Source organism: Hermetia illucens, chromosome 5, assembly GCF_905115235.1.
Source record: "Hermetia illucens chromosome 5, iHerIll2.2.curated.20191125, whole genome shotgun sequence".
Classification (NCBI taxonomy): Eukaryota; Metazoa; Arthropoda; class Insecta; order Diptera; family Stratiomyidae; genus Hermetia; species Hermetia illucens.
The window spans coordinates 116023196-116050341 of record NC_051853.1 but is presented as its reverse complement, the minus strand read 5'-3'; the positions used below and the strand labels follow the sequence as shown (position 1 = coordinate 116050341).

At 44.8% G+C, this 27146-nt stretch overlaps 1 protein-coding gene across 2 annotated transcripts in view; it reads right to left on the bottom strand.

The window, feature by feature from the left end:
• LOC119658353 overlaps window positions 1-27146 on the bottom strand; it is an 81069-nt gene that overhangs the window by 11016 nt on the left and 42907 nt on the right. For both annotated transcript variants that reach the window (XM_038065711.1, XM_038065712.1), the window contains exons 8-11: window positions 21331-21492; window positions 4251-4439; window positions 4082-4197; window positions 3370-4018 (exon numbers count right to left, since the gene is read on the bottom strand). In XM_038065711.1, coding sequence (XP_037921639.1) covers window positions 3370-4018; window positions 4082-4197; window positions 4251-4439; window positions 21331-21492 — 1116 coding nt within the window. The remainder of the gene's footprint in view (window positions 1-3369; window positions 4019-4081; window positions 4198-4250; window positions 4440-21330; window positions 21493-27146) is intronic.

Here is a 27146-nt window from a genome sequence, read left to right as displayed (position 1 = left end):
TGTACCACACGAACTCATCTTTACGACAACACTTAGTGCCAGAAGAACTCGTGCGCTGGGGTCAATTGCTCTACCACGATCTGAAAAATGAAGTTCAAAGAATGGCGGGTGTATCAAAATCGCTTCGTGTCTCTGTTGGTGTTCATCAAGGAAGCGTCCTTTCACCTCTCCTCTTTGTTCTTCTTATGGACACCGTCATGCGGAATATCCAACATCGAGCGCCCTACACTCTACTTTATGCAGATGATGCTTTCCTAGCGTCTGATAGCAAAAATGATCTCGAGAAACTTGTTCAAAAGTGGAATGATCGCCTCATGCAACACGGTCTCAGATTGAATTTAAACAGAACTGAATTTTTGATGACCGATCCCCATGAAACAGGCACAATCACTGTCAGCGGCAGTGATCTGCCCAGAACTGAGCGATTTAAATACCTCGGATCAACACTATCAGTCAATGGAGAACTGCGTTATGAAATTGCTTCACGCATTAACGCAACCTGGATGAAGTGGCGTTCCACAACTGGTGTTCTTTTGATCGACGTATCAACGAACGTCTCAAATCTAAAATTTACCGCAATGTCGTCCGTCCTGTCGCCCTCTATGGTTCTGAGTATTGGCCAACTATAAAAGACAAGGGACGGCATCCTGCGGTAATGGAGATGAAGATGTTACGTTGGACTAGTGGCGTCACACGTTTTGATCACATCCGAATTGAGGATATCCGCGATCGATATGGGGTTGCACCGATCGTGGAAAAATTGCGAGAGAGGCGTCTTCGATGGTATGGTCACGCAATTCGTGCTAACAAGAATTCACTTGCTAAGGTTCCTCTGAACATCGAAGTCGATGGTAAACGACCAAAAGACAGGCCGAAACAACGCACGATACAAATTCCACTGCCACCAGTGAGATTCGAACCGCTATCTTCCGTACATACCACTCAGCTAAGCGGACACAATTTTTTATTAGTTTTTTCATAAAGAGCAGATTATTAGTACTGATGAAGGGAACAAGTGATTTCCGAAATGTCGGTATTTTCAAGACCAATAAATAATACTAGTGAATTGAAAAAGCAAGTTTTAATTATTTCAAATTACAAAAACTGTTCTGCTCGTAACGTCTCTCCATAGGGTCAAAGCTCTCACTGTACAAGACTTGATCTTGCCAGTCCTTATGTATGCATCGAAGACCTGGATTCTTAGCAAGAAATATTGCGAACTCTTGGCCGTCTTAGAGAAAAGATTCCTCCGAAGAATTTTTGGCCCCTTACATGAGGAAGAACGATTCCATAGTCTATATAATGACGAAATCTATGAGCGATACCATGGCCATCAGGTTCTGGATAAAATTCGGCTCAATAGGTTGCTATTGCTACTTAGTCCGTATGGATGAGGATGATCCAGCCCGAAAAGTCTATAAGGGCAATATCCATAGTAGAAAAAGAAGACGAGGCAGACTTTACCTGAGATGGAACGATGTCAGTCAATGTTCCGAAATCTGTGGAGCAAACCATACCTTTATAGTGTTATTGAAAGCGTACCAGCTAATTATTTTATCAAGTTAATTTCATCTTTAAATCAACTTGCAATTCGAATTTACTCTTTTCACAGAGCTCGGAAAGCTCTTTGCATTCAAACGCATACAATCTGCAGTCCAATGGGGTGCTAGAACGTTGGCATCTTCTGTTATGCTTAGCTTCCGTGTAGATGTCCGTGAAGAGTTCGCTGCAGATCAGTGGATCTGATGCACGGGGAGAACCTACGATTACACGTCAACCTCCTCACACATCCGCGGTAAAAGAGACCGGATTGTTTCGCCTGCTATGGGAGGTCGTTCGCAGATTGAATCCGCCTCTGCCTTTCAGGCTATTCCACCGTTAGTTGGGTTTTCTACTGGAGAATGTGCCTTCCCTATGCATTAACACACTACATGCTCTGGAGATGCATTGTGTCACATGAAGAGGTTTTTACGTGGCACTTTCATGAAGGTTTGTTAATCCAATGCTTTTATAGACCAGCCTGCTGTCCTCGGCTTTTGGTCTCCTCCATATTTTGAAGATGATTGTCTGGTGATTAGTGTGTATGTAGTGCTCCACGCGCCAGTACATACTGTGCGTCACTGCAGGGTTGACAAAGGTCAAGTCTACCACTGAGGCAGACCCCATTTTTGAAAGGTGCTTACATTACCTTCGTTCTTCGGCTCTTTACGGCACATCAGCGACGGCCAAACTGTTGGAATATGACCATCCGTTGCAGCATATTTTCATTGACTTAAGGTTGCCTATGATAGCATAGTCTGGATAAAATTGTGCATGGCCATGAGAGAATTTAGTTTTCCGACTAAATTAATACGACTGATTAGGGTGACACTGACCAATGTGCGAGTCTAGATAACACCAGCAGGATGGTGGCACTAGTACTAATACAAAGAGCAACATTATCAAATGATCTTTGGTCAAATGAGAATAATAAACTTGTTTTTGCTATTCGCTAGTGTTCATTTATTGGTCTTGCAAACACCGATATTTCGGGAACCATTTGTTTACTTCATCAGTGCTAACAAGTGGTTCCCGAAATATCGGTATTTGCAAGACCAATAAATTAACACTTGGGAATAGGAAACACCAGTTGTTATTATTTCAAATAGATTAATCGCTATAAATACCGCATAATTACATTCAGATAAACTTTGAGACCGTTTATAACTTCTTTTATCTAGGGTGAAAAGTCACAACCGATAAGAGTTACGATGGTGAAATCCACGCACGATTGTTGGTAGCCAATTTCAGCTTACAAAAGCTGTTCCTCTTATTCTACAAAATAATGATCTTGCCAGTCCTCATATGCTCCTCGGAGGATTGGGTTCCTAGTCGCGTTCGAGAGAAGGATCCTCAGAAGAATGTTTGTCGCCTTACATGAGACTGAACGTTTCCGAAAATTACGAGCAATATCAGGACCGTCTGATTGTGGATGAAATCTGGTTCAATAGGTTGCGTTAGGCGGGCGACTTAATCCGTATGGGTGAGGAAGATCCAGCCCAGAAAGTCTATAAGGGAAATATCTATGATGGAAAAAGAAAACGTGACAGACCCTGCCTCAGATGGAGCGATGGCATAGGCCACAACGCCAGACCGCTTTTAGGCATATCGAATTGGTGGGCTTTGGTGCTGATCCTGGATGTTTGGGGCTCGTTACTAGGGCATGTCTAAGTGATGATGATAATTTTTTCACTTCCAACAACACTGCTTGTCATATATAATAAACCGTGATATAGTCAACAATTTGATAAGAAATATTCTCCACAAAGGAATGATACAAATGTAATTGCCACTTTATCAAGACAACTTTTAACTATTCTGTAAATGTACCTGTTGGTCCCATGCTAAGTTTAACAGTGGATGCTGATTATTCGCTTTCTTCGCGAACGACGTTCTAGTCACAGCTGATTTTGCTCGACGAATTAATGAGATTTTCCCAAGTATTGGTCTTTCGATGAACCCATCACTATCTTCTGTATCTTCAAGAACTTCTAGTTGTTTCAGAAAAGCCTTTTCCTTCTTCGGATCAATTATGTCTTTAGGATCTTGAAAAATTGACGACATGTTCGTAATTTCGGTACCCGTTTGCAATTGAGTATGTTTTGGTGACGTAGCTTTCGTACTGCTCGAATTGCAAATATCTGGAATAGCTGGCACTGCTTGAACTAATATCGATGCCTGATTCGCTAGCTGCTGGACACTATTTAAATAATTGGTATCCGTGGACGTCCCAGTTTCCGACATTAGAACAAGTTCACGAAGAGGATCTATAACAGACGAGGAGGTGCGATTTACAGTTGTGTTAATTACCGGTTTTCCAATCGCGATATTCGCGGCCGGTTTGGAATTGTTAATATTTTGCTCTTGTTCTGGATTTTCTGCGCATAGTACAATATCATGTGTGAATGACATCACGTCGATCGCAGTTCCAATGGCATTATTTGTGCCGCAAAATATATTGTATGGGTCCTTCAACTTCCTATGACAAATATGAAAATGCGTTTTCATGAATTGAAATCCATAAAGATTAAGTAGATCCTACTTCTTTGAAACTTTAGTAGGACTGGTTATTGATGCTCTTCCCCACATAATTCGTCTCAGCTCCTCGCCAGTCATCCCGCGCTTCTTCAGGGCACTGAGCGTTACTCGACCAACTCTCTACAAAGGCAGAATATTAACATAAGCAAGCAGTCTTAAACTTTTTAATTTACCTTCCAATTACTGACAGCACCTTTTCGTTGCTTGGCTCGGGTCTTACTTTTGCTTTTAATAACCATAACGCCACGTTGTTCGAAGCCTGAATCATCGGAAGGGCCCAGGGGAATTGAATAGGCTTCGAGATATTTTTGAGCATCTGCTTGGGGAATTGCACGTTCCAAAGTTACAACAATTTTTGCCCACTGGAAAATAGGTATGTATAAGAAGAATATTATCCTTAGTTCGTTATGTTTTCCGCAGTCTTCGTTGCTGATGAAAATTCGGAGTAAGTTATGGCTTCAATTCAATGACGTGATCATCAACTGTTTCCTGGAACTGATTCGAGTTTCTGGGTTGTCATTGACTTACCTATAATGTGAAGGATAAACCTTTCTCTTTGGCTAGTCCAATAAGGACTGGATAAGGATAACATCTTCAATTGTTATACAAGATAAAATCTCCGGTAGATAATGGGTGCAAAGGGGAAATCCAGTCGAGAACAGAACCGAAGTTACCTCACTGATGTTTATTTTGTATTGGTATTCTAATTCCCGTGAGTTGGGGCTTTAGAACACTCTCTGTCTTCCCTGTTTGTCGTAAAAAGCACCTAAAAGGGATCGGAATCTGTGGGCTAGCAAACCTGCAAAATTTGGAAACTTAATTGCTATCGAAGCGTCAGCAATGCTTTATACCACACGGCTACGACTTTGACTACCAAGACGGAATATAATTGGTTTTTAGATCTGCACAAACTCTTCGACAACTGTATTGAGGGAAAACATTCAGAAAAGTGACTAACTGTTTCGTCCAGGGCAGAGGCAACTCATCAGACTCTGCCTCACCTCTGGGAACAGCGTGACTACAGGTGGTAATCGCCCCTTTAATGGCAAACAAATGGCAATGACAAATTTGGAAGAAGCCTCCCAGTTGGTCTGGTCCGACATCAACTGAATGCAGACTTAGGACTCCTTCAATCCTCAAACAGGCATCGTCTAATGAGCTCCCTCTGCCCAGGACGAAATTGTCAGTCCTTTTTTTGAATTTTTTAAATTTTTGAGTATTTGGCTCAAAAAAGAGGCGTCCGTGGACCACAAATAAATAAGTTTCTTCCAAATTGGTCTGGTCCGACATCAGCTGGATGCGGGACTGGAATCCTCATACAAAAAAAGTATTGGGGGTCGTCTTCGTCGTATTCGTCTTCCTTTTGCGCAATGTGTATTTTTCCTCGGGAATCCCATATTGGATCGTTACTGGCGGCTCTTGACATGGGAGCTGGTTTCTGACAGGATTCGGTATGCGAAATTCCGGCCCAGATTAAGGAGCATTTCAATTGCACATTGCTATGCACCAATGATAGTCTCAGATATAGCCGAGAAGGATACTTCTCTAAGAATAATTACACGTAGTTTAGGAGGGTCTACCTCATGGTGGCATTCTGCTCGTGATGGGTGATCTGAGTGCCAAGGTGGGGCTGTCAACACCTTGCTCGGATATGTGTTGGAGAAACATGGTCTTGGTGACCGTAACGATAATAGTGTTAGGTTTTCGGATAGAAACTTCCTTCACTTCGTCATTGGTCATTGTCCAATCAAATTGGACACTATACGATCAGCAGTACATTTACGAGCTGTCTTCTGGATGTACGCAACAAGAGCGGCGGTGGCTCTACCGACCACAGTTCTCAACCGTATCACATTCAGAGAAGTTCCTCCTTTTGTGGATGAAATGGCTAGCCCCCGTAATATGCGCGTGCAGACTGTTCCTCCAAACAGACGGGGAATGATTTCGACCATCAATGCACTCAAACGGAGTAAAGCTGCTGAGCTAGCAGTTTCTGCAGATCTGCTGCTTCCATTCGTTTGGAAATCTTGGGAACCCAAAACCTTTCACAAAGAGTAAAAGATGATTGATTGATTATAATTCAGGAACGTGTGACGGAGCGACCAAAAGGCAGACCTAAACAACGGTGGCTTGATAGGCTAGATGGGAATTTGAAAGCCTCGAGATTGCACCCAGATCAGGCACTTGATAGGTCCAAATGGCGAAGCCAATCACGACGAGTCGACCCCGCTTGTGAACGGGACAAAGGCTGACGAAGAAAAAAAAAGTATCAAGTACTCCTTGCGGCTCATATCGGTAAACCTGACATATTCCCGTGATTGGCCCATGCTTGTATGCAAGGTTTTGATGGACCACCTTGCATACAGCATTACGCCTGGTGATGTATTGCACCGGTACAATAACAGTGCAGCCATCTCTAACGCCGAACCACAGATTGGCCACTGGTCGTTCTCCACCCATTCTTTCACTCTTCTTCTTTTTATCAGTCTTTGTCCCGTTCACTAACTCATTTCATTATGAGCTCTTTATAAACTCGAGTGGCGACCATGCCATCCTGAATGGCATACATAAACCCCTCCGTCTCCGTAAAGAGCTCCTCAACACACAACCATCTGTTCGACAAATGCAAATCGGCAAATGGTTGCCAAAGACGCATTACTTCGACTTCCATTCATCGATCCGCCCTTGGTCCGACTTCACCCCGCTCAGAGATTGAAAGATCGATCCTTTAAGTTAAGTGGAGTCGGTCCACAGTCTGCCTTACAGGCAGCCACATGCAAAGGACTCGCCTGCTGTAAAAATAAATGCCCAGCGAGTCGACTAGGCCGCAACGTCAACCACGCCCTTATCTCCGATGTCACGAGGCAGGTTCATTCGCTACACGACAGAGTTTGGATGATGCATTCGGGATTTTACACAGTTGGCCATATCCGCCACTGGACGTTTTCCAGATCGGTCTTCGTCCATGGCAATATTCCGAATGCATAAATCAGTGAAGGAATTGCGAATATATTCAATGCGCTTGTTTTATTCCCCGAGAAATGCCATTTCAGTACCAGGACGTCGCAGGAGTTCGGACAGCGGAGTATCCTTCAGATCACCAACTCGAGAATGGGTTCCTTGTAGAATGCCTAGGTACTTGTAGAAGTCTGTCTCGGTCATAGCTTCGATGCTATGACTGGCATGCGGCTCGTGATGACCTTTGGGGATGGCTTGGATTCGACACTTGTCTAATCCAAATTCCTTTTGAATATCACGATTGAACATGTCTATTCTTATAAGGTGGTCACCAGCACCTCCATATAGCTTGATGTCATCTAAGTACATCAAGTGTGTCAGTTTGCACTTAGCACGTAGGCCATATTTTATTGCAAAACCATACCCTCTAGCATCATTCAGTAGCCATGAAAGGGGGTTCAGTGTCATGCGAAACCGAAGGGGACTCAACGAATCTCCCTGGAAGATGCCCCTCCGTATATGGATGGGCTCTGAAGTATTAGCACCCTCAGATGTACGCGCTGATAAGGTGGTATGCCACACTTCCATGACTGTTGCCAAAAACTTTATTAGTTTGGGATAAATGCGACACAGATGTAGGACATCGATTAGCTAGGTATACGGCATGCTATCGAAAGCCTTGGCATAATCGATATAGCAACTAAGGAGGTTTCTTTCGCCTCGAGTTGCTTGTCTTACAACTACCGAGTTGATAATGATCCTCCTTGCTCTTTGAAACCCCTTGACCCAAGTCGGCAGCCCAGAATGACAAAATATTGTTTGTCTCCATGACCTTTCCACTAATAATGGACGTTATGAATTCGTAGAGGGTCGGGAAGCAAGTAATCGGTCTTGTGTTTGTGGGGTCCTGCACCGTGTCCCTTTTAGGGATAAGGTAGGTAATCCCCGCAGTGAGAAAGGGTGGAAATTACTGCGGCCGACTAATAACCTGATTTATGCTGTGTGCCAATCGATCATGTATACTGCTGAACTTTTTGCATCAGAAGTTTTGCACTCGATCCGAACCTGGGCCCGTCCAGATTTTCGAGCTGTTTATGGCTCGTCGAACTTCCTCTTCGGCATGGCGGGTGCCCTCGGTGGTCATCCACTCAGCATACTCAGCATCCTGGGCGGGTAACCCCCAAAGACCTCCCAATATTCTTTCGCTTCCGTTACCGAAAGCTGTACGGTCTGGACGCTCTGTTGGGATTTGTTGAGAAATCTGAAAAGGCTCCGCTAGTTCCTCGCGTATGTTGCATTTTGGACACGCCGCCATACCGTCATAACCGACTGCATATGACAGAAAGATTCTGCTTTAGTGTGTACAGAATTTGAACTATGGGTGTCTCGCTGGGAATGGCATAGTTCCTGTAAACCCTCTACACTTCACTCTTCACCCGACTGCTGGCATTGCCAGAGCTGAGTTGAGTTAGTTTAGCAATGTCCTGCCTTAATGAGTCACAACATGTTTTATAAATTTACCTATGCCGATGCCAAATTTTATGCCTCTGTGATGAACTTAATAAAAATAATAAAAATCATTGCCGCAACAATCCAATTGGATCAGGGCCTTGAAGTGTGTTAGTTGTGTATGCTCAAGACCGTAACGGTACACTACAGGATTATGGTACCCTATAGGAGAGAATGTGGTCAGCATTGCGCTCGATGAACTTAACCCCACTTAACAAGTACGAAATTTGGCATCGGCATAGGCAATAATATAGGACGTAACTCTGAAGTTTGATGGCATTTATTAACAAAATTATGGAAGGTTAAATTTTCGCATTTCAGGCAAATTTATTGCACCCTAAAACGTGTATGACGTCATCATCATATAAAGTGAACTTATATGAACGGCGAAGTCCAGGTGGGCGTTTCAGTTTTCCTATTTTGGCTTTTTTTTTAGTTATTTGTATGTATGTATTAATAGAGCTTGCGGGTGGTAACTAATATAATAGACGTGTGTATGCTTTTCCTCACGGAGTAAAGTGGAAATGCATGAAGATGCGAGATATGTATGCACATATGTGTACCTTGGAGTTTGGCTAAATGTGAAGCAATATTTAGTATTTTTAGCTATGTCATCATCATCATCATCATCAACGGCGCAATAACCGGTATCTGGTCTAGGCCTGCCTTAATACGGAACTCCAGACATCTCGGTTTTGCGCCGAGGTGTACCAATACCATATCCCTAAAATCTGCCTGGCATCCTAGCGTACGACAATGTTGCATTTCAGGCAGGGTCTGCCTCATCTTCTTTTTCTACCATATCGTGTGGTATCGCTCATAGATTTCGTCATTATGTAGACTACGGAATCGTCCATCCTCATGTAATAATAATAATCGTTGGCACAACAATCCATATTGGATCAGGGTCTTCAAGTGTGTTAGAGGATTTCATTCAAGACCGTAACGGTACACTACAGTAACTCTGTAGGAGGCAACGTGGTCAGCATTGCGCTCCCCCGAGATTATTACCCTGACTTGACTCAGGTACTCATTCACGGCTGAGTCGGCTGGTATTCGACGTCAAATCACGATACAAATTCCACTGCCATCAGTGAGATTTCAACCGTGACCTTTCGTACGGCAGCTTTGGGTTCTAACCACTCAGCTATCCGGACACACTTCATGTAGGCGCCAAAAATTCTTCGCATTCTTCTTCTCTCGAACGCGGCCAAGATTTTGCAATTATTCTTGCTAAGAACCCATGTCTCCGAGAAATGCATGAGGACTGGCAAGATCATTGTCTTGTACAGTAAGAGCTTTGACCCTATGGTGAGACGTTTCGAGCGGAACAGTTTTTGTAAACTGGAATCGGCTGTGTTGGTTGCCAACAACCGTGCGCGGATTTCATCGTCTTAGCTATTATCGGTTGTGATTTTCGACCCTAGATAGGAGAAATTATCAACGGTCTCAAAATTGTAGTCTCCTATCTTTATTCTTCCCATTTGACCAGTGCGGTTTGATGTTGTTGGTTTATTGGTTTTTGGTGTTGACATTGCCACCTTATATTTTGTCTTGTCTTCATTGATGTGCAGTCTAAGATCTCGCGTCGCCTGCTCGATCTGGATGAAAGCAGTTTGTACGTTTTGGGTCGTTCTTCCCATGATGTCGATATCGTCAACATAGGCCAGTAGTTGGGTGAACTTGAAGGGGATCGTACCCCTCGCATTTACCTCACCACCACGGATCATTTTTCCAGGGCCGTATTAAAGAGGACGCATGACAGGGCATTCCCTTGTCGTAGACCGTTATTAATGTCGAATGGTCTTGAGAGTGATCCTGCTGCTTTTATCTGTCCTCGCACATTGGTCAGGATCAACCTAGCCAGTCTTATCAATTTCGTCGGGATACCGAATTCTCTCATGGCCGTGTACAGTTTTACCCTGGCTATGCTATCATAGGCGACCTTAAACTTGATGAAAACATGGTGCAACTGAAAGCGTCAAACCATCATACCCCCCTACTCCGTGGAATGACCTTGAGGCATTACATTACGGGACGGAGTTAGCTTAATTTATCTAGGTCATCTTCCGTTTACTCGCGATAATGGTAATCGCGCCTTCCTCAACTATTCCGCTTTTCTCATTTGATCGCATTCCAATCCTTCTGGTGATAGCACTCCACCTAGAATTTCCTCTCGGTTCCTCTTTCCTTTCGCGAACCTCGCACATTAGAAGAATACGTGCGCTTTGTCCTCTGGGACCCCGTCGTAGTTTCGACAACCAGGGAGGTATCTAATTTAAACTGGTATAGATATTGTTGTTATCCCCCATGGCTGTTGAGAAACTGGGTGAGATAATGACTGATCTCACCATGTTTTCTCTCCAGCCACTCTCCTTTGGAAGGGATCAACCTGTGTGTCCAACGATCCTTGTTTGAGTGGCCGCATCGCGGTTGCCATCTAATTATAGACCCCTCCTTTTCGTTTTTTCGCTTCCGATAAAAGAGGGATGGACTTGATGATATATAGGGTCGTCATCTCATCTATCAGTATGTCAATTGGCACCATATCTGAGATGACCAACACTGGATCATGTGAGACGGTACGGAAGGCAAACCACACCGTTAGAGCTGTTATTCTGTAGACCGCACTCAGTTTATGTGAATTGCCTTCAACATACAGCGCTTTTCCCCAAATTGTGATCGCATAATGGAACTCATCACCCTAGCTACAAGCAGCCTGCAAGTATTACGCGCACCTCCTACATTCGGTATCATTCTTTCTAGAGCCATACTGGCAGTGGATGCCTTTTCGCTAATAGACTCCATGTGCTGCCTAAAACTGAGGTTTACTTCTACATCGCTCTTAAGTATTTGATAATTGATTAATGAGAGCGAAATTTTTCTTCGGCGCTTGGTGATGGGGACTGCTTCCGTCTTTCCCTCCGCCAGCCCAGCGCTGGCCAACCAAATCTTAGCAGCACTAATTCCAAAGAATGCAACTTAGCATTTTCGAGATGCTTTGCAACCACAACCCAGTGCAATGTTTTCGGCGGTAGCCCACCACCGAAACTGAAAAATTAAGAATATCGTCGTTAATGATGTTCTACAGAAGTGGGTCCAATACTGAGCCCTGTGGGACATCCGCGGAGAGAATCCGCTCCTTGGGTCCATCATCGGTGTTATATCAGAGCGTCCGATCTGGCAAGTAGCTGTCCACAATGGCAGTGAGATAAGTGGGGACACCAATCCTTGCCAGGGACTTCTGTATACGGTTCCAATTGGCCGAATTGAACGCATTTTTCACATTCGTGGTTATTACCACGCAATATTTGCTGGTACAGTAGAATTCCGATGATTCATATGATCAAGAGACTGACGATTTGATACGAAATATAGGGAAGTAATCTTCATCTTAGTAAAATTATCGCGAGTGTAAAATAAAGAAAATTTTATTCTGGGGACCGACATTAGCCAGCAATACGAATAATCGATGTATAATTTAACGGGATTTCTCTTTCAGTGAACCTTTTAACCAAGCCAGTAACCAATTTGATCCTTGGCAATATAGTTTCGCTCCTCGCACCTTCTGCATCGATAGGACCGATCGATGTTGATGGTGCATGCCTTCGCAAAGTGGCCAAACATGAGGCACTTGAAGCACCTCTTTAATCAAATGTACTCTCTCAGCCGGCATGAGATTTGAACTTTTTCTGCTGCTAATAGCTTCTCCGCTGCCTTCACTATCATAGGCTTTCCTCATACTCACAATGGCCTGTGCGGAGTTGCCAAATCTCCAATCAGGCGCGTCCCTTCGTGCGGATAAGGGAATGCTCGGCGAATGTGTCATGGGCATGCACATGCACGCATCCGGAGATGTGCGTGTATGGGCATGCTTATGCGCAGGCCGGGTAGGTGGGAAGTAAACGCCCACCCGTGGGAAGGACACCCAGAAATTAAACCAAATATGGAAGAGGAGAAAAGTAGTTTTTTTACGGTGCAGGGCTTCGGAAACCCAGTGCCGGCGGTTTTTGGGAGTGAGCAAGCGGGCTCCCGGCCGTCGATATCCAACGACCGCAGTGCCTCAGTAGTGGGAAACTTGGCTACTGTGGCATCTAATGCTACAAGAGATAATGGTGGAGTGGAAATTAGGTCCACACCGGATCCCTTTAGGAGGAGTTCGAAGCTTGGGAGATCACCACCGAGAACAATGGTTCTTTTTGGTAGTCGAGATTCGTCGCGGGACTCTGAAAGAAATACGAATAGTCCCTTAATCGAGATCATTCCTTGTGGCACAAGGCGCGAAAGCAAACGGGAACATACCGGAATGGCGTTCGTTACACTCGGGGAACGAATAAATGAACTGTGCGAGTTCATCAAGGAGAGGCGGAATATCCACCAAAATATTCGAGCCTTGATAAGAGGCATTAAATTGTCTTATATAAGGGCACTCGAAGAAAAGAATTCCCAAGCGTCAGTTGGCAAGGTCGCAAGGAAAACGCAGGTGACGCCTCCCCGAGATAAGGCAGGCGGGAAGACAGGAAAACGGGCTAGAGACGGTACCAGCGAGTCTCTTGGACCACAGCAAGTCCCGAAGAAGAAAAAAAGCCTCTTCACTAAAGAAGGCGGAACCGGCGAGAGTACCCGCGAAAGTCGGTAATCTCACGATTGCAGCCACAACACCTACAAAAGTGGAAGAAACCAACGCCCGGAGGCCCGAACAATGGACTAAGGTGAGCAACAAGAGGAAAAAGGACAAAAAGAAGCTCCGCCCGGAAATAATAATTATTTCCAAGAAGGGAAATATGTCCTATGCCAACATCCTCCGAAAGGTGAAGTCAGACCCGGAATTGAAGGATTTGGGGGATAGTGTGAGCCGTATCAGGCGAACACAGAGGGGATCTGATGCTGGAGTTAAGTAAATCCGCCGACAAGTCGGCCGATAACTTCCGCGGGAAGGTGGAAAGTGTACTTGGAGAGGAAGCTGAGGTAAGAGCTCGGAAACAGGAGATAGTGGTTGAATGTAAGGACCTAGATGAAGTCACCTCACGGGAGGACATCTGTGCTGCGCTAAAGCACCAGTTCAACCTTGGCGACATAGACCAGAGTGCCATAAAAAGGATGAAGAAGGCATATGGTGGCACACAGACCGCTATTATTAGTTTGCCGACGGAATCAGCTATTAAGTTAATTACCGCGGGCAAGGTAAGAGTAGGTTGGGTCGTGTGCAGGTTCAGGGAGCAAATCTCTCTAAAGAGATGCTTCAGATGCCTCGATTTCGGCTATTTTGCGGCGGCATGCACTAGCCAGCATGATAGGTCGAGGAGTTGCAGGAAGTGTGGGGAAGAGGGCCATCTCATCAAAGATTGCACCGGAGATCCACGGCGTATGTTATGTAGTGGGAAAGAGGGCGTGCTAACCTTAGCACAATATGAGGAGATGTTAGACAGTCTGGTGTTGGATGCTAGAGATCGCAGCCCTAAAATCATTGCGGGCGATTTCAACGCGTGGGCCCTGGAGTGGGGAAGCCGATCGACGAACACCAGAGGTCAAATTCTGTTGGAGTCATTTGCGGAGCTGGACATCGTGCTGGCCAACGTTGGATGCGTGCCCACCTTTCAAGGAAGAGGGTCGGGTTCGATCGTTGACCTGACATTTGTTAGCACTTCACTGGTGAGGGGGATGGCTTGGCAAGTGAGTGAGCACTACACCCACAGTGACCACCAGGCCATCTTCCTCAACATTGGAAACCGGGGAAGCAGTCAACGACGCTCTGGAGGTGGAAAGGCTAAGGCGGTTGGCTGGTCTATCGGAGCTTTCGACGAGGAGACATTCCTGGCCGCATTGGAGGGAGCCCATGATCCGGATGGAACAGCGGTGGAAAGGGTCACACAGATGTCTCAGCGTGTAACCGAAGCATGCGACGTTACGATGCCACGACGACGTTTGCACCACGGCAAGAGGCCAAACTACTGGTGGAACACGGAGATCGCTGCCTTGAGATCCTCTTGTCTTCGAGCGAGGAGACTTTCCCACAGGACAAGGGAAAGGCCGGAGTACCAGGAGCGTGAGGAGGAATACAGGGATATGCGAAGCAACCTTAAGAAGGCCATTCGGAGAAGCAAGCGGGAATGCTACCAGAAGCTCTGCATGGAGGCTAATAAGAATCCGTGGGGTACAGCCTACCAAGTTGTAATGAAGAAGATCCGCGGACGAAAATCACCTCAGCTGACATGCCCACGGCTCTTGTTGCAAATAATTACAACTCTTTTCCCGCAGCAGGAGTAGGACGAAAGAGAACCCCAACTGGCAGCTCAGCAGGACGTCTTCTCGATCCCTGATGTTACCGAAGAGGAACTTTGGGAAATCTGCAGACGTATTGGGGACAGCAAGGCTCCGGGATTGGACGGAATTCCGAACAGGGCTCTGAAGGTGGCGGTCAAGGCCAGACCAAGGGGGTTCGCAAGCACATTCGAATCGTGCATGGCGGCAGGAGTGTTTCCCGCCCAGTGGAAGAGGCAGAAGCTGGTGTTGCTACCGAAGCCCCGAAAACCACCCGGCGTGCCCTCTTCATATCACCCTATTTGTCTTATAGACACCATGGGGAAGACGTTGGAGAGGGTGATATACAACAGGCTGCTCCCGTTCATCGAGCTTGCGGGTGGTCTTTCAGAGCGGCAATATGGGTTTCGGCGAGCCCGTTCTACGGTCGATGCAGTAGCAAAGGTCGTAGAATTGGCTCGAAATACAATGGCCATGGGCAAATGCTGTGCTCTGGTGACGCTGGACGTCAAAAATGCTTTTAACTCAGCCAACTGGGGCTGGATTAAGGGCGCTTTGGCCAAACTGGGTGTTCCTAGTTACTTGGCTCGGCTCATCGAGAGTTACTTTTCGGACAGACTTCTCTGGTACGAGACGGACGACGGGCCGAAGGCGTACATTGTGACAGCATGTGTGCCTCAAGGTTCTGTATTGGGACCGCTGCTGTGGAACATAATGTACGACGGAGTGCTTGGCCTTCGCGTGCCGGAGGAGACAACGCTGATTGGTTTTGCGGACGACTTGGCGGTAGTTGCAATTGCAAAGCATCCCGAGGACGTGGAGCTTTATGCAAATGAAGCCATTCATACCATCAAGTCATGGTTACGAATATACCTGGGGGTGATGATCGATACCAAGCTGAGTTTCAAGGGACACTTGGATTATGCGCGAGAGAAGGCAGCAAATGCCAGCTCATCCCTTGCAAGGATGATGCCTAACGTGGGAGGGCCGAAGTATAGTCGCAGGCTACTCATCGCGGGAGTGGTGAGGTCGATCCTGCTATACGCGGCCTCTGTCTGGGCGGGAGCGTTGAACCACGCTGTCAACCGGAGGAAGATATGTTCGGCATACCGGCCAATTGCGCTAAGGGTGTGCAGCGCATTTAGGACGGCGTCGACGGAGGCAGTGTGTGTTATCGCAGGAATGATCCCTATAGATCTTCTAGCGAGCGAGGCACACTGGCTCTACGAAAAACGGAAGGCAAATCCAGCCAAGGTGAATGCGGATTTCCGAAAAGCCATCAGGAGAGAGTTGTGTGGCAAGTGGCAACAACGATGGGATAACTCCGACAAGGGCAGGTGGACCCATACATTGATCCCGTGCATGGAGAAATGGGTCAACCGAAAGCACGGAGAATTGAATTACCACCTGACACAGTTCCTTACGGGACACGGTGGCTATGGGAAGTACTTGCATCGCTTCGAGTTGGACGAGTCTCCCAACTGTCCTGAATGCGGTGCTACACTCGAATACCCGGAGCACGTTATGTTCCATTGTCCCAGATTTCTGCAGCAGAAAAGGAGGTTGAACAGCATCTTAGGGGCGGACATCGAGCCCTCCAACCTGGTGGAAGAGATGTTGAAGTCGGAGGAAAACTGGATGGCGGTAAATGAGGCAGTAGCCGTGGTGCAGACAAAACTCCTGGAGTTGGATCGAGCTCGGAAGGCGGCGCGACGGAGACGTGACATGAACGAGCTGGTATAGCGAACCAGAGCCTCCCCCGCGAAGTAATACTTCACGGTGGTCCCGCGGGGAGGGGCGGAAGAGTGGGGGTGGTTTTAGTGGGTGTGAATCCCACACACTGCTGCAACCTGGCGCAGCAGCGTCTTTCTAAGATTTCCACCTCCATCCATAAAAAAAAAAATACTCACAATGGGTTCTTCACATAGTTCCTCCAACTTAAATTGCTCTCTCAAAGCAGTGCGAATTCCGTCTCTGGATGCTACTTCAACGAGATCCTTGCACTGTATATAGATCTCATGATATTCGGCCCGTACTGTGATATTCCCCACAAGCGAGTTACGAAAGCCATCAGTTTTACCCCTGCTGTACTTTTTCAGCTCAAACATGAGATTACCTTCCTAGGTCCTTCGGATTTTGCTAACATTTCCGCTTAGATCGTTCTGGTTGGAGTCAGCATCGACCTATTTTCATATCTCCGCGTATGACAGATTGCCCGTCTGGAGTTAGTGATTGCCTCTGGGCGAGTTCGCAACTTCGATTTCTTCTTTTCCTTTTTGTCGAATTTACGGGGGGTCCTCATACATGCAAAAGGTGGATGTAATTTTTTTTTTATCAAATATAGTTTAGTACTTTCAAATTAAAGGTCTCGGTTAGTACTTTTCGCAGCCGGTCTTAGTTTTGACATTTGCTGAAAAGGTGGGGAAGGCGAGGGTTGAAAGTGATCATTTTTAGACGAACCCATTCTACTCAACCGAAAAAACTGAAAAAAGTCACTATATGATGCCTAGGCTCCGAAATACCCTCCATACCGATACCTGTTCAAAAAAAGTTAATAATAGTACATTACTATAATTTTTAGTAGTTGACAGGAAAACCCCCCTTAAGTTCACCCTAGAATCAAGAAATTTTGCAGCAATGTAGGCCACAGCATAGATCATGATCCTGTCAAATTTGGTGAAAATTTCACTATTACTAACGAAGTTACACTACGTCAAAACTGTCGCTTCTGTGTAAATTCAAGACTATGAATGTCAATATCACTTGAAAGTGGATATTTTCACATAATATATGCATATTTTGCGTGCTACATGCTAATGGGACAAATGCACACTGAAATCTCTTTATAAAAGAAATACACAAAAACTTTCATACCTGAAGCGTCTAAGCGTCCGGTTTCCCTATTTGTTTCCTCTTAGACACCTGATGATTCACCAGAGGATCACTATCTTTCTCTCGCACTCTTTTGGCCGATGGCACTACGGTTAGATATCACTTGGGTCGTCTGTAGCACTGTTTGGACGTGCACTTTCTCCTCTTCCTGCGACCTATTATAGAGGAACCTAATGGCTTGGAGTATGTTGTGCTTTTCCTTAATGAATTCGTACAGCTCAACCATTGTTGCTCTAAGCTGCATGAAGGTTATAGCGGCCACGGACGCGTGACCAAGTTGGTAGCCAAGTTACGGTTCGTTTGCCACACACGCAGCAACCGACCCGCCTGTCCGTCTGTCTGAACCGATTATCACGAAATTTTGTGACAACAAGTAGTCTGTGTGTCTCTTTACATGCAGCGAGTAGCGCCATTTTCTGTTTAGTTTGAAGGGGAGTGTGAATTATTTTTCACAGAATATGGTCATGCGGGGAATCAAATGAAAGGGCTTGAATAGTACCGATACCGAAACTGATATAGGGTGTAGGATTTTGTGTAAAACAAAACCTCACTGAAATCGGTTTATTATCTGTCCGTCTGTCTGTCACACGCCCTTTTTCAAAAATGGTTGTGTCGAATAACACCAAATTTGATAGAAAGGTGCACGAAGTGAGTTATATCGTTTTACGTTGAACTTAAGGAAGGTCTGCATACATGAATATAGCCACCATATAGTTGCACCCTCTTGTTTTTTTCCAGATTTTTCGGTTGGGCAGCTTCTGAGAATGGCCCCGTTAAATAAATGATCAATTTTGACCCTCCGGAATCCCCGCCATTCCAACAAATGTCAAATGTCAAAACTAAGACCGGTTGCGAAAAGTACTAACCGAGACCTTTCATTTGATATTTGGTGAAAAGAATCTTCACCACCTTTTTGCATGTAAGAAGATCTCCCCTTGAATTCGACGTAAAAGGATGTAACTCACTGCACATGCACATGTGTGAGCGGTTATAGTTCCCACCCTTCCACCAAATTGGTGTCAATCGTTACTACAGTCTCCGAAGAAAATGCATGTGACGGACAGACAGACAGACAGATGGGGTATATATTTCTGTGATATTTTAGAACACATTTATTAAGAAAAATTGATTTTTTTTTCGTTTTAGGAAATGAATGTGCCTTTGAAACAATTTTTTTTTAAACTAAACGATTTTCAAGCGATTGTCAGTTTAGTTGCAGGTTATACTCTATCACCATCAATTTGCACTATTGAACAGAATATTGAGTGCAGCAAACCATTTCCATATGCGTAGAGCATTCTTGATGCTGATGGGGCCACCGAACTTGATCTCGCTCCTCGCATCAACAACGCTAACACCGTCTTTGCTTTTCTGTGCAAAATCTGGAAATGCTGTTATCTCAGCACCAGCAACGAATTGAAAGAACTATTCGGAAAAATTGCCACCACTATTACTCGGAAGTTCTGTGTTTCCGTCAGCGCATCTCTACATCGTGTCATCGGTAAAATTCGGCCTGAAATCAAATAATAAATTACGTCAGCAATGCCGAATGCTGCCATTTAAGACTGGAAGCAGCGGGAAGGGGCATCCAGGACGAGAAGCAAAAACCGCTGTGACTACCACACTTTTCCTCACAATCAAACAAAACGCGAAAATATGCAGAAGTACTGTGAATATCCTGGCTGGAAATCATATTAAGCAGAAACAACGCATATTAGATAACAAAAAGAATGGAACGGCAGATAACGTAAAATCGGTAACTTTTAGTGGAAATTGATTTAAGAAAAGTCAAGCGACGACGGCTTTACGGTTTCTTACCAGGGCAGAGGCAAATCGTCAGACGCTGCCTCACCTCTGCCCTGGGAGCAGCGTGACCGTAGCGGCTCGCAGATGTTGAATGCTCCTTTATATAATTCGTAGAACACGACATGCCTACGAATTATATTGAGCGCAAATCCGCCTTATTGACCAGAGCTTGGCCAGAGCTGAAATATTCGTTTTGAGAATGAAGGGGGTCCTAAGTCCGCATCAACTTGATGCAGGACCGGACCAATTATAAGAAACCGTAAAGCCGTCGTCGCTTGACTTTTTTTAAAAAGTTTGGGTGCAAGCCCTAAGCAAGGGGTCCGTGGACCAGAAAAGAGGGAGTAAGTTGCTCCCCAATTGGTCCGGTCCTGCATCAAGTTGATGCGGACTTAGGACCCCCTTCATTCTCAAAACGAATTGATTTAAGTTTTTTTAAAGTGCGCGTTCGGAGGTCACATCCGATTTTCGGGTTTAACAACTAGACTAAGGAGGAAACGAAATCCAAAGAACAGTTTCTAGATGATTGTTTTAGCTGTAGACACATCTCCCCACAGATTTTTAATGCTAATATACTTCTATTGTGGCGGGTAGTATCACTTCTGCTAACGGAAACTCTGCCTTTGTAAACAGCCTTGGGATATTCACTAAAAAAAGGGGTGCAAGTACAATGGACAACTACTATTTGAGGGCTGGGTTTGTATACCACCCCATGCATATATGGTAAACGACCAAAAAGCAGCCCGAAACAACGGTGGCTTGATACTCTGGATGGTGATTTAAAAGCCTCGCGACTACATCCAGACCAGGCATTTGATAAAATAAAATGGCGAAACCGATCACGGACCCTGCTTGTGAACGGGAAAAAGGCTGAAGAAAAAAGAAGAAAATATATTCAATAAAAAAAATCGATTCTAAAAATGTCCTTATGTCTTCTCCCCTCGTAAAGTAAATAGGAAGAGTGCCATGAACAGTCAAACTAAGAACTTTACTTTTGTTTTGGGTTTCAAATTCCACTGAGATTTTGCGCCTTCATATGTCGTTCTGATAACAGCCATTAATTTCTTTGGAATGCCCTTGCGTAGAGCTGTCGGAAGACTTCTCGAATTCGTTGAGGAGCAGTTGGAGCGGCGATCTAAACTCCATAATGAGCGAAAATTTGCTTTCTGTTGATTAAGCTTTTTAGGTGTTATTTGATGAATTAATCAAGAGTGGAAAAATATCCCTCAAATTGTCACACCCACCCACCTCCGACTTCCACTTATAGTGGAAGTTCACAGATTCCTAGGATTTTATTAATATGAATGTATGGACGACAGCAATTGCATGGTGCAGAGAGACCGTTGGGGCTTTATTTCACTTAAGCCCTAAGTCTAAATTAAATTTCACTTTTGTTTGGAGCCATAATCCGTCATGGAGTGCTTTGCGAGTGATGAAATGCTAATTCAATCTGTTTAACTAAAGAATGTGTCATATTAATAAAACTCGTTGGTGCAACAATCCAATCGGGTCAGAGTTTGAAGCGTGTTAGAGCGCTTCATTCAAAAGCGTAACAGTGCACTACAGTACACTGTAAAAGACAATGTGGTCAAGATTGCGTTCCCTGATTTTCGCTTACTCATTCACAGCTAAATCGACTGGTATCCGACATTCAGCCACGATAACAAATCCCTCTGTTTCTAGCGAAATTATAACCGCGACCTTCCGCTATTCGCTTCACGACACCCTAACCACCTGAGCCATCCAGATAAACTGTGTCAGATTGGCTTCGTTATTTATAAATGGTATGAATTACAAGTTTTTTCTAAAAAAAATGTCAACGGTTCTTACCTGTTTCATCCATTCTTTTTCCGACTGTTCGATGACGTGCGCGTACGTATTACCCATCATAGCAATCAACATGTTGAGCAGAAGAATGGGGACAAATATCATAAATATAACAAAGACAGTCTTCGCAAGATTTGGATAGGACGTGTTGTTTAAATCAGGATACTGAAAGAGAAAAATATGAAGTTGATCACTTTTGCACAATACAAAAATAATGGAAACACTTTTTGAAACACAAACACACAGAACATACACCTATTTCAAGTATTGACATGACATTCGGTGGAAAACAAATGGCATCAAGTTGTGTTAAATTCCGAAAGGAGGTCTTGCAAAAGGAGAAGAGGGCCAGGGTGTAAAATTTTGTCCACCATATATAGCCATGAGTAATTGTCGACATCGACCTTAACTCTGGCAGAAGAGTTTAGAAGCGGGATCGTCTTGTCTTGATCGATCGAAATGCTACGAAACATTGGGTTGAAAATGAGGAGAATATATATATGGTTCTCATTTATCCCTTGGTGGGGTATATCGCGTTAAACGTAGCTACGCACCATCGCTATCGATTACCTCAAATGCGATTCAGATTCCCTTGCTACCCGCAGAAGGAAGACGAGCACAGAAAAGTCTCAACTTGATCTTGCTGTTGGCGTTGTTAACGCGTCGAGCAACATCCAGTTCGGTGCCACCATCAGTAAAACGACGCCTCCTGAATATAAAAATTCATCTATGCCCATTAATGCAGATGGAGAAAATTCGATGACCCATTTAACTGAGCACCTTGGTTTTGTTTTTGTTTATTTTCAGTGTCCGGATAGCTGAGTGGTTAGAGCACAAGGCTGTCATGCGGAAGATTGCGGTTCAAATCTCACTGGTGACAGTGGAATTTGTATCGCGATTTGACGTCGGATGCCAGTCGACTCAGCTGTGAATGAGTACCCGAGCCAAATCAGGGTAATAATCTCGGGCGAGTGCAATGCTGACCACATTGCCTCCTAGTGTACCGTTACGGTCTTGAATGAAGTGCTCTAACACACTTCAAGGCCCTGATCCAACATGGATTGTTGCGCCAACGATTATTATTATTATTATTTTCAGTCCAATTTTACTACTCCTACTACTCTCCAACTCTTCCTAAATCGAGAGCCATTTAGGCACAGTCCATGACGCGGTGAGCAAACAGATGTCATCAGCGTTGTCAAGGTGTTTGAGCAAAGAAGTCAGGGTCCATCGAACTCCTCCATGTCTTCCGAATAAGGCAACATGAAGAACGTCACCGATAAGAAGACCTAATAATGTCGGTGACAAGATGCAAGCCGCGAGGACTCCGTTTCCCACCTCAAAATCATCTGAGCACCTACGTCATCATCACATATCGCTCTCTTATTCTTCCTTTCTTCAGCCTTTGTCCCGTTCACAAGCGGCTCTATCTGGTCTGGATGTAGTCGTGGGGCTTCTAAATCACCATCCAGCGTATCAGGCCACCGCTGTTTTGACTTTAGGTCGTTTACCATCGACTTCGATGTTCATACCAATCTTGGCAAGTGAATTCTCGTTAGCGCGAATTATCTAACCATACCATCGAAGACGCCTCTCTCGCAATTTTTCCACGATCGATGCAACCCCATAGCGATTGCGAATATCCTCATTTCGGATGTGATCAAAACGTGTCATGCCACTAGTCCAACGCGACATGTTCGTCTAACGTTTATCGTAAAGCTTTTTGTAATGGTCCGGACCGGGTGACAGCGACTGCTTTGTTTGCTTCCCGGTTGGCATTCTTATAAATTTGCCAATTGACCAGTGTTTTATCGTCGAGAAATTTGTGGTAGAGGTGTTTCTTTTCACCGACCTTCATTTGAACATCATCATTCTAAAGCCAAGTATCTCGGTTGATGTACCGCTTACCCGGTTTGGTGACCTCAAGGGTTGCAGAGACCACTTTGTGGATCATGTCTTTCGTTTGGTTCAATGATTCTTCCAGATTCATAATGGTTGATAATCGCGTGAGTGATTTTTTCATTCTTCTCGCGAAATCGCCGCCATTTAATGCGCGGCGGGCCAGTGCATTCCTCACGCTGTTAACGGCCGATGTTGAAGTGCGATGGTCTCATAGGGAACGACTTTGCAATCAGTGACAGTGGTCAAATGTCAGCGTCTTATGAGAATGTAGTCGATTTGCGTTTTACTGTTCCCACTATAAAAAGTAGGAAGATGAGACAATCGTTTGATGAACCATGTATTCATAAGTACAAGGTCATGGGTGTCCGCAAAATCGATTACACGCTCGTCACCCTCATTGCGCGCTCAAAAGCCCTTTCCCTATGGCACCTGTTACCGTCTGCCTTTTTACTCACATGACCATTAGTCGGCAGCAGGCACGTGACAAGTCTTTTCATCGAGAAGTTGCCAGAAGGCATCTTTCTCGGCATCAGGTCGACCTGTCTGTGGTGCGTACCCGGTGAAAAAGTGAATAGTGCGATCAGCTGATATAATGGTGAGCTTCATCAGCCGATCATCAAATCGTTCGACTTCTTTAATGGCATCACGGAAACCCTCTGAGATGGTAATGCCAACACCATATTGAGCGCATGGGCTACCAAAATAGAGAAGTTTATTGCTATTTTCACAGCGTTCGCGTTCAATGTCACAGCTTTTGGCACCTGACCATCGGGTTTCTTCTTCTTTTTCTTCAGCCTTAGTCCCGTTCACAAGCGGGGTCGGCTCGTCGTGATCCGCTTCGCCATTTGGCTCTTGCAAAGCGCAAATATCAATACGCCTTTTCCGAAGGGCTCTTGCGAGTTCCTCGGTCTTTCAAGTTAGGGTACCAACATTTAGCGTGCAGACACGTATTTGTTTTGTTCCTTTTGATCGGACTAACTTGCTTACGTCCTGACGCCGTCCATGCATCAAGAACCTTGCACATTTCTCGACAGGACCGGGGCCCGTCCTGCCGCGTCGAGTAAGGTGGACGCCCTAGCATTTCTCCGAGGTTTGTGACTCAATCGGATCATCTGTTTTCTAACGACATTGTATGCATTTTCTTGGTCGGCCTGTCGCGGGGCCTGTCACCAAGAGAGATCAGGTAGGATTTAGCATAGTGGAATAACTCCAACTATACTCTATTTATCTCTTTCCCTGATGTCAGCGTTTTATTTTTGTTTTACTGAGGGGAGTACAGTGTAAAATACTGTACAACTTACTCACATTATCATTGCTTACTACTTATTGTCATTTTAAATTGCATAATATTTTCTCCCATACACTGTACATTCATATGTACCTAAAAGCACAGGCCTACTAAGTATATGTAAATTGTGTATAAATTAGGAAACTGAGGCTGCGTTTTGCACGACTAGGGGCTGTACTGGCGAGGTGCCTTTTCCTTGGCTGCACTTCGGCTGTGATCCAGGAGTTTCGCTGGTGTGCAATAGGGTCCAGCAGTTGTTCCATCTGCATTATGACATTTTTGACATCCATGAGGATGTTTCGGTGGGCGATAGTAGTAGTCTTCATTTTCCGTAGGACCACCCGGCCCTTCTTGAGTAGGCTTTCTTTCTTTACTCTTGTCTTTCGGATGACGTCCGTCCTCTCCGGTGGGATGACTTGCTTTCCGCCTCATTGGAGAGTTCGTCACCCTTTTTTCCCCAGAAAGGGGTGTCACGCAGCTCGGAATTTGCCATCTTTTCTCGTGGGCTTTTTTCCTCGAGTTCGATGGTGTCTCTCCTTTTTGGTCGCCAGGACTCTTATCCTTTTCGATGTCACCCCCTTTTTCAGTTCCAGTCGCCTTCGTATACACCCGGAACTGAAGAAGTGAACAAGTTGTTTCTGAAATAATTTGCTGAATATAAAACAATTTCCATTAGCGACGAATTCAAGTTTTTCCCGAAATATCGGTGTTGAATTTAAATTCCATAAGAGATCAGATAAGAAAACTTTTGCAGTGGGCTTATAAAGTATGTATATGTGTCACAGTACATTCAGATGAAGCAAACAATCTTCTTCGGCTGTAGAATTTCTCGAATAATTTAAAATTTATTTTGGTGTAGAGAAGTTATATTCGCCAGGCGCACTCGTAATCGGTAATGTTAAAATGCACTCTAAAAGTTTGAAACTGTGAACTAAGCACTTAAATGGGACATACCTCACCCAAACTCCAGATGGAAACAGATTCTCGAAATGGTGGCGAGAACAGGGCTCGTAGTTTTAAAAACCAAATCCATGACAACGTTTTGGCGCCTAGATTGCGAAGGAAGCATACCAGAGGTAATCTTTCGTTTCGTTTTGTGGCGTCATTTTATGTTAAGCTTAAGGGGGGCTCCCCATACATTTGAATGAAGGGTGCAACATTTTAGTACAATTAGTACTTTTCGAAACTGGTTTTATATTTGATATCGGGTGAAATATAGGGAAGCGAGGACTCAAAATATGACCATTAAAAAGTGTATCAGGTTTCGTTCTCAGAACCTATCCAACCAAAAAACCTGGAAAAAATCACAGTGGTGCACCTCTACGAAATCTAGGCCTCAAAATACATCCGGTTCCGATATTTACACAAACAAAGTTAATAATAGTGTGTTTCCACACTTTAGAAATTTACCAGGCAACCCACTTTATGTCCATCCCAGAAGTACAAAATTTGGTATGGGCAAGCGGTAAGGGATAACATAATGCACAATTTGGTCAAGTTTGAAGAAAATCCAACTATTAGTAGTTATAGGGGGTGGCACTTTGCCATTTTTTGTGAATTTCGTGCACTAGCGATTTAAATATTTCGAGTCAATGCGATCAGCCAATGGAGAACTGCGTTATGCTCCTCACATAGAGAAACACAAAACCTTTTATACCTGAAGCATCAAGCTTCCGGCTTCTCGACTTGTTTATGTATTCATTTCAGTGGCAACCTGGTCTGATTATGCTTTAGGTTAAGATTGTGTAATTCAGCAAGTTCTCACCCTACCTCCTCACGGTGGCCACTGAAAATCGTCTTTGGACGAGCCAAGAATGTGTGGAGCCGGGCTGAGGGTAGGCTCATCCCACTTACGAGGACCTGTTTGCCTAATGGTAATGTGTTAGGGGCGAGGACTGCGTGGACAATGGGAAGCTTGGTCTTTAGTAAGCGAACTCTGAATACCTAGAGCACCTTCAGTTTCAAATAAGACCCTTACCAGCTAGCCAGAGTGGTCATTCTTCCTGGACTACACATGGGACCAAGACATGGACTAATAAAAACAAAAAACCGACAACAGAAGAAGAGATGGTAATGCCAGGCGCATCATCGGAAGATGAACTGCTGGCATCCAACCAGGAGGCACTGGTCGTCAAGAGCAGTACAATCGATACCAGCCGTAGTGACGTTATGCTGAAAACAACCGAAGGGACCTCCCGGAGCGAGGTGGCAGACGGAGCAGTTACTTTCAGCTTGGAATCTCAACAAGATTACGAAGAAGAAACCGGTTCTGTCAGCAAGAGGGATAAAAAGGGCCTCGTTAATTGCGATTGATGAAGAATTTAACAGCAAACGCCTAACGGGCGAACAGAAGGCGAAGCCCACAGCTCTCAATTTTATAGATCTCAAATTCAAGCGGAGGAGAGTGTGGAAGGGCTCGAACGCTAAGCCACACACAGGCAATCGTCGACCTCCAAACAGCGAAACCCTTCAGCGATGTGGCCAGTATTCACTTACGTGTGACGCTAGCGGACAACAACTCCGCTAACGGTAAACAACAGAGCACGAAATACTGGACAGTAACAAATGTTATTTATTACAAAATCATTTAATTCTTTTCCCTTTTGTTTAATTTTTGCAATGAGGACCT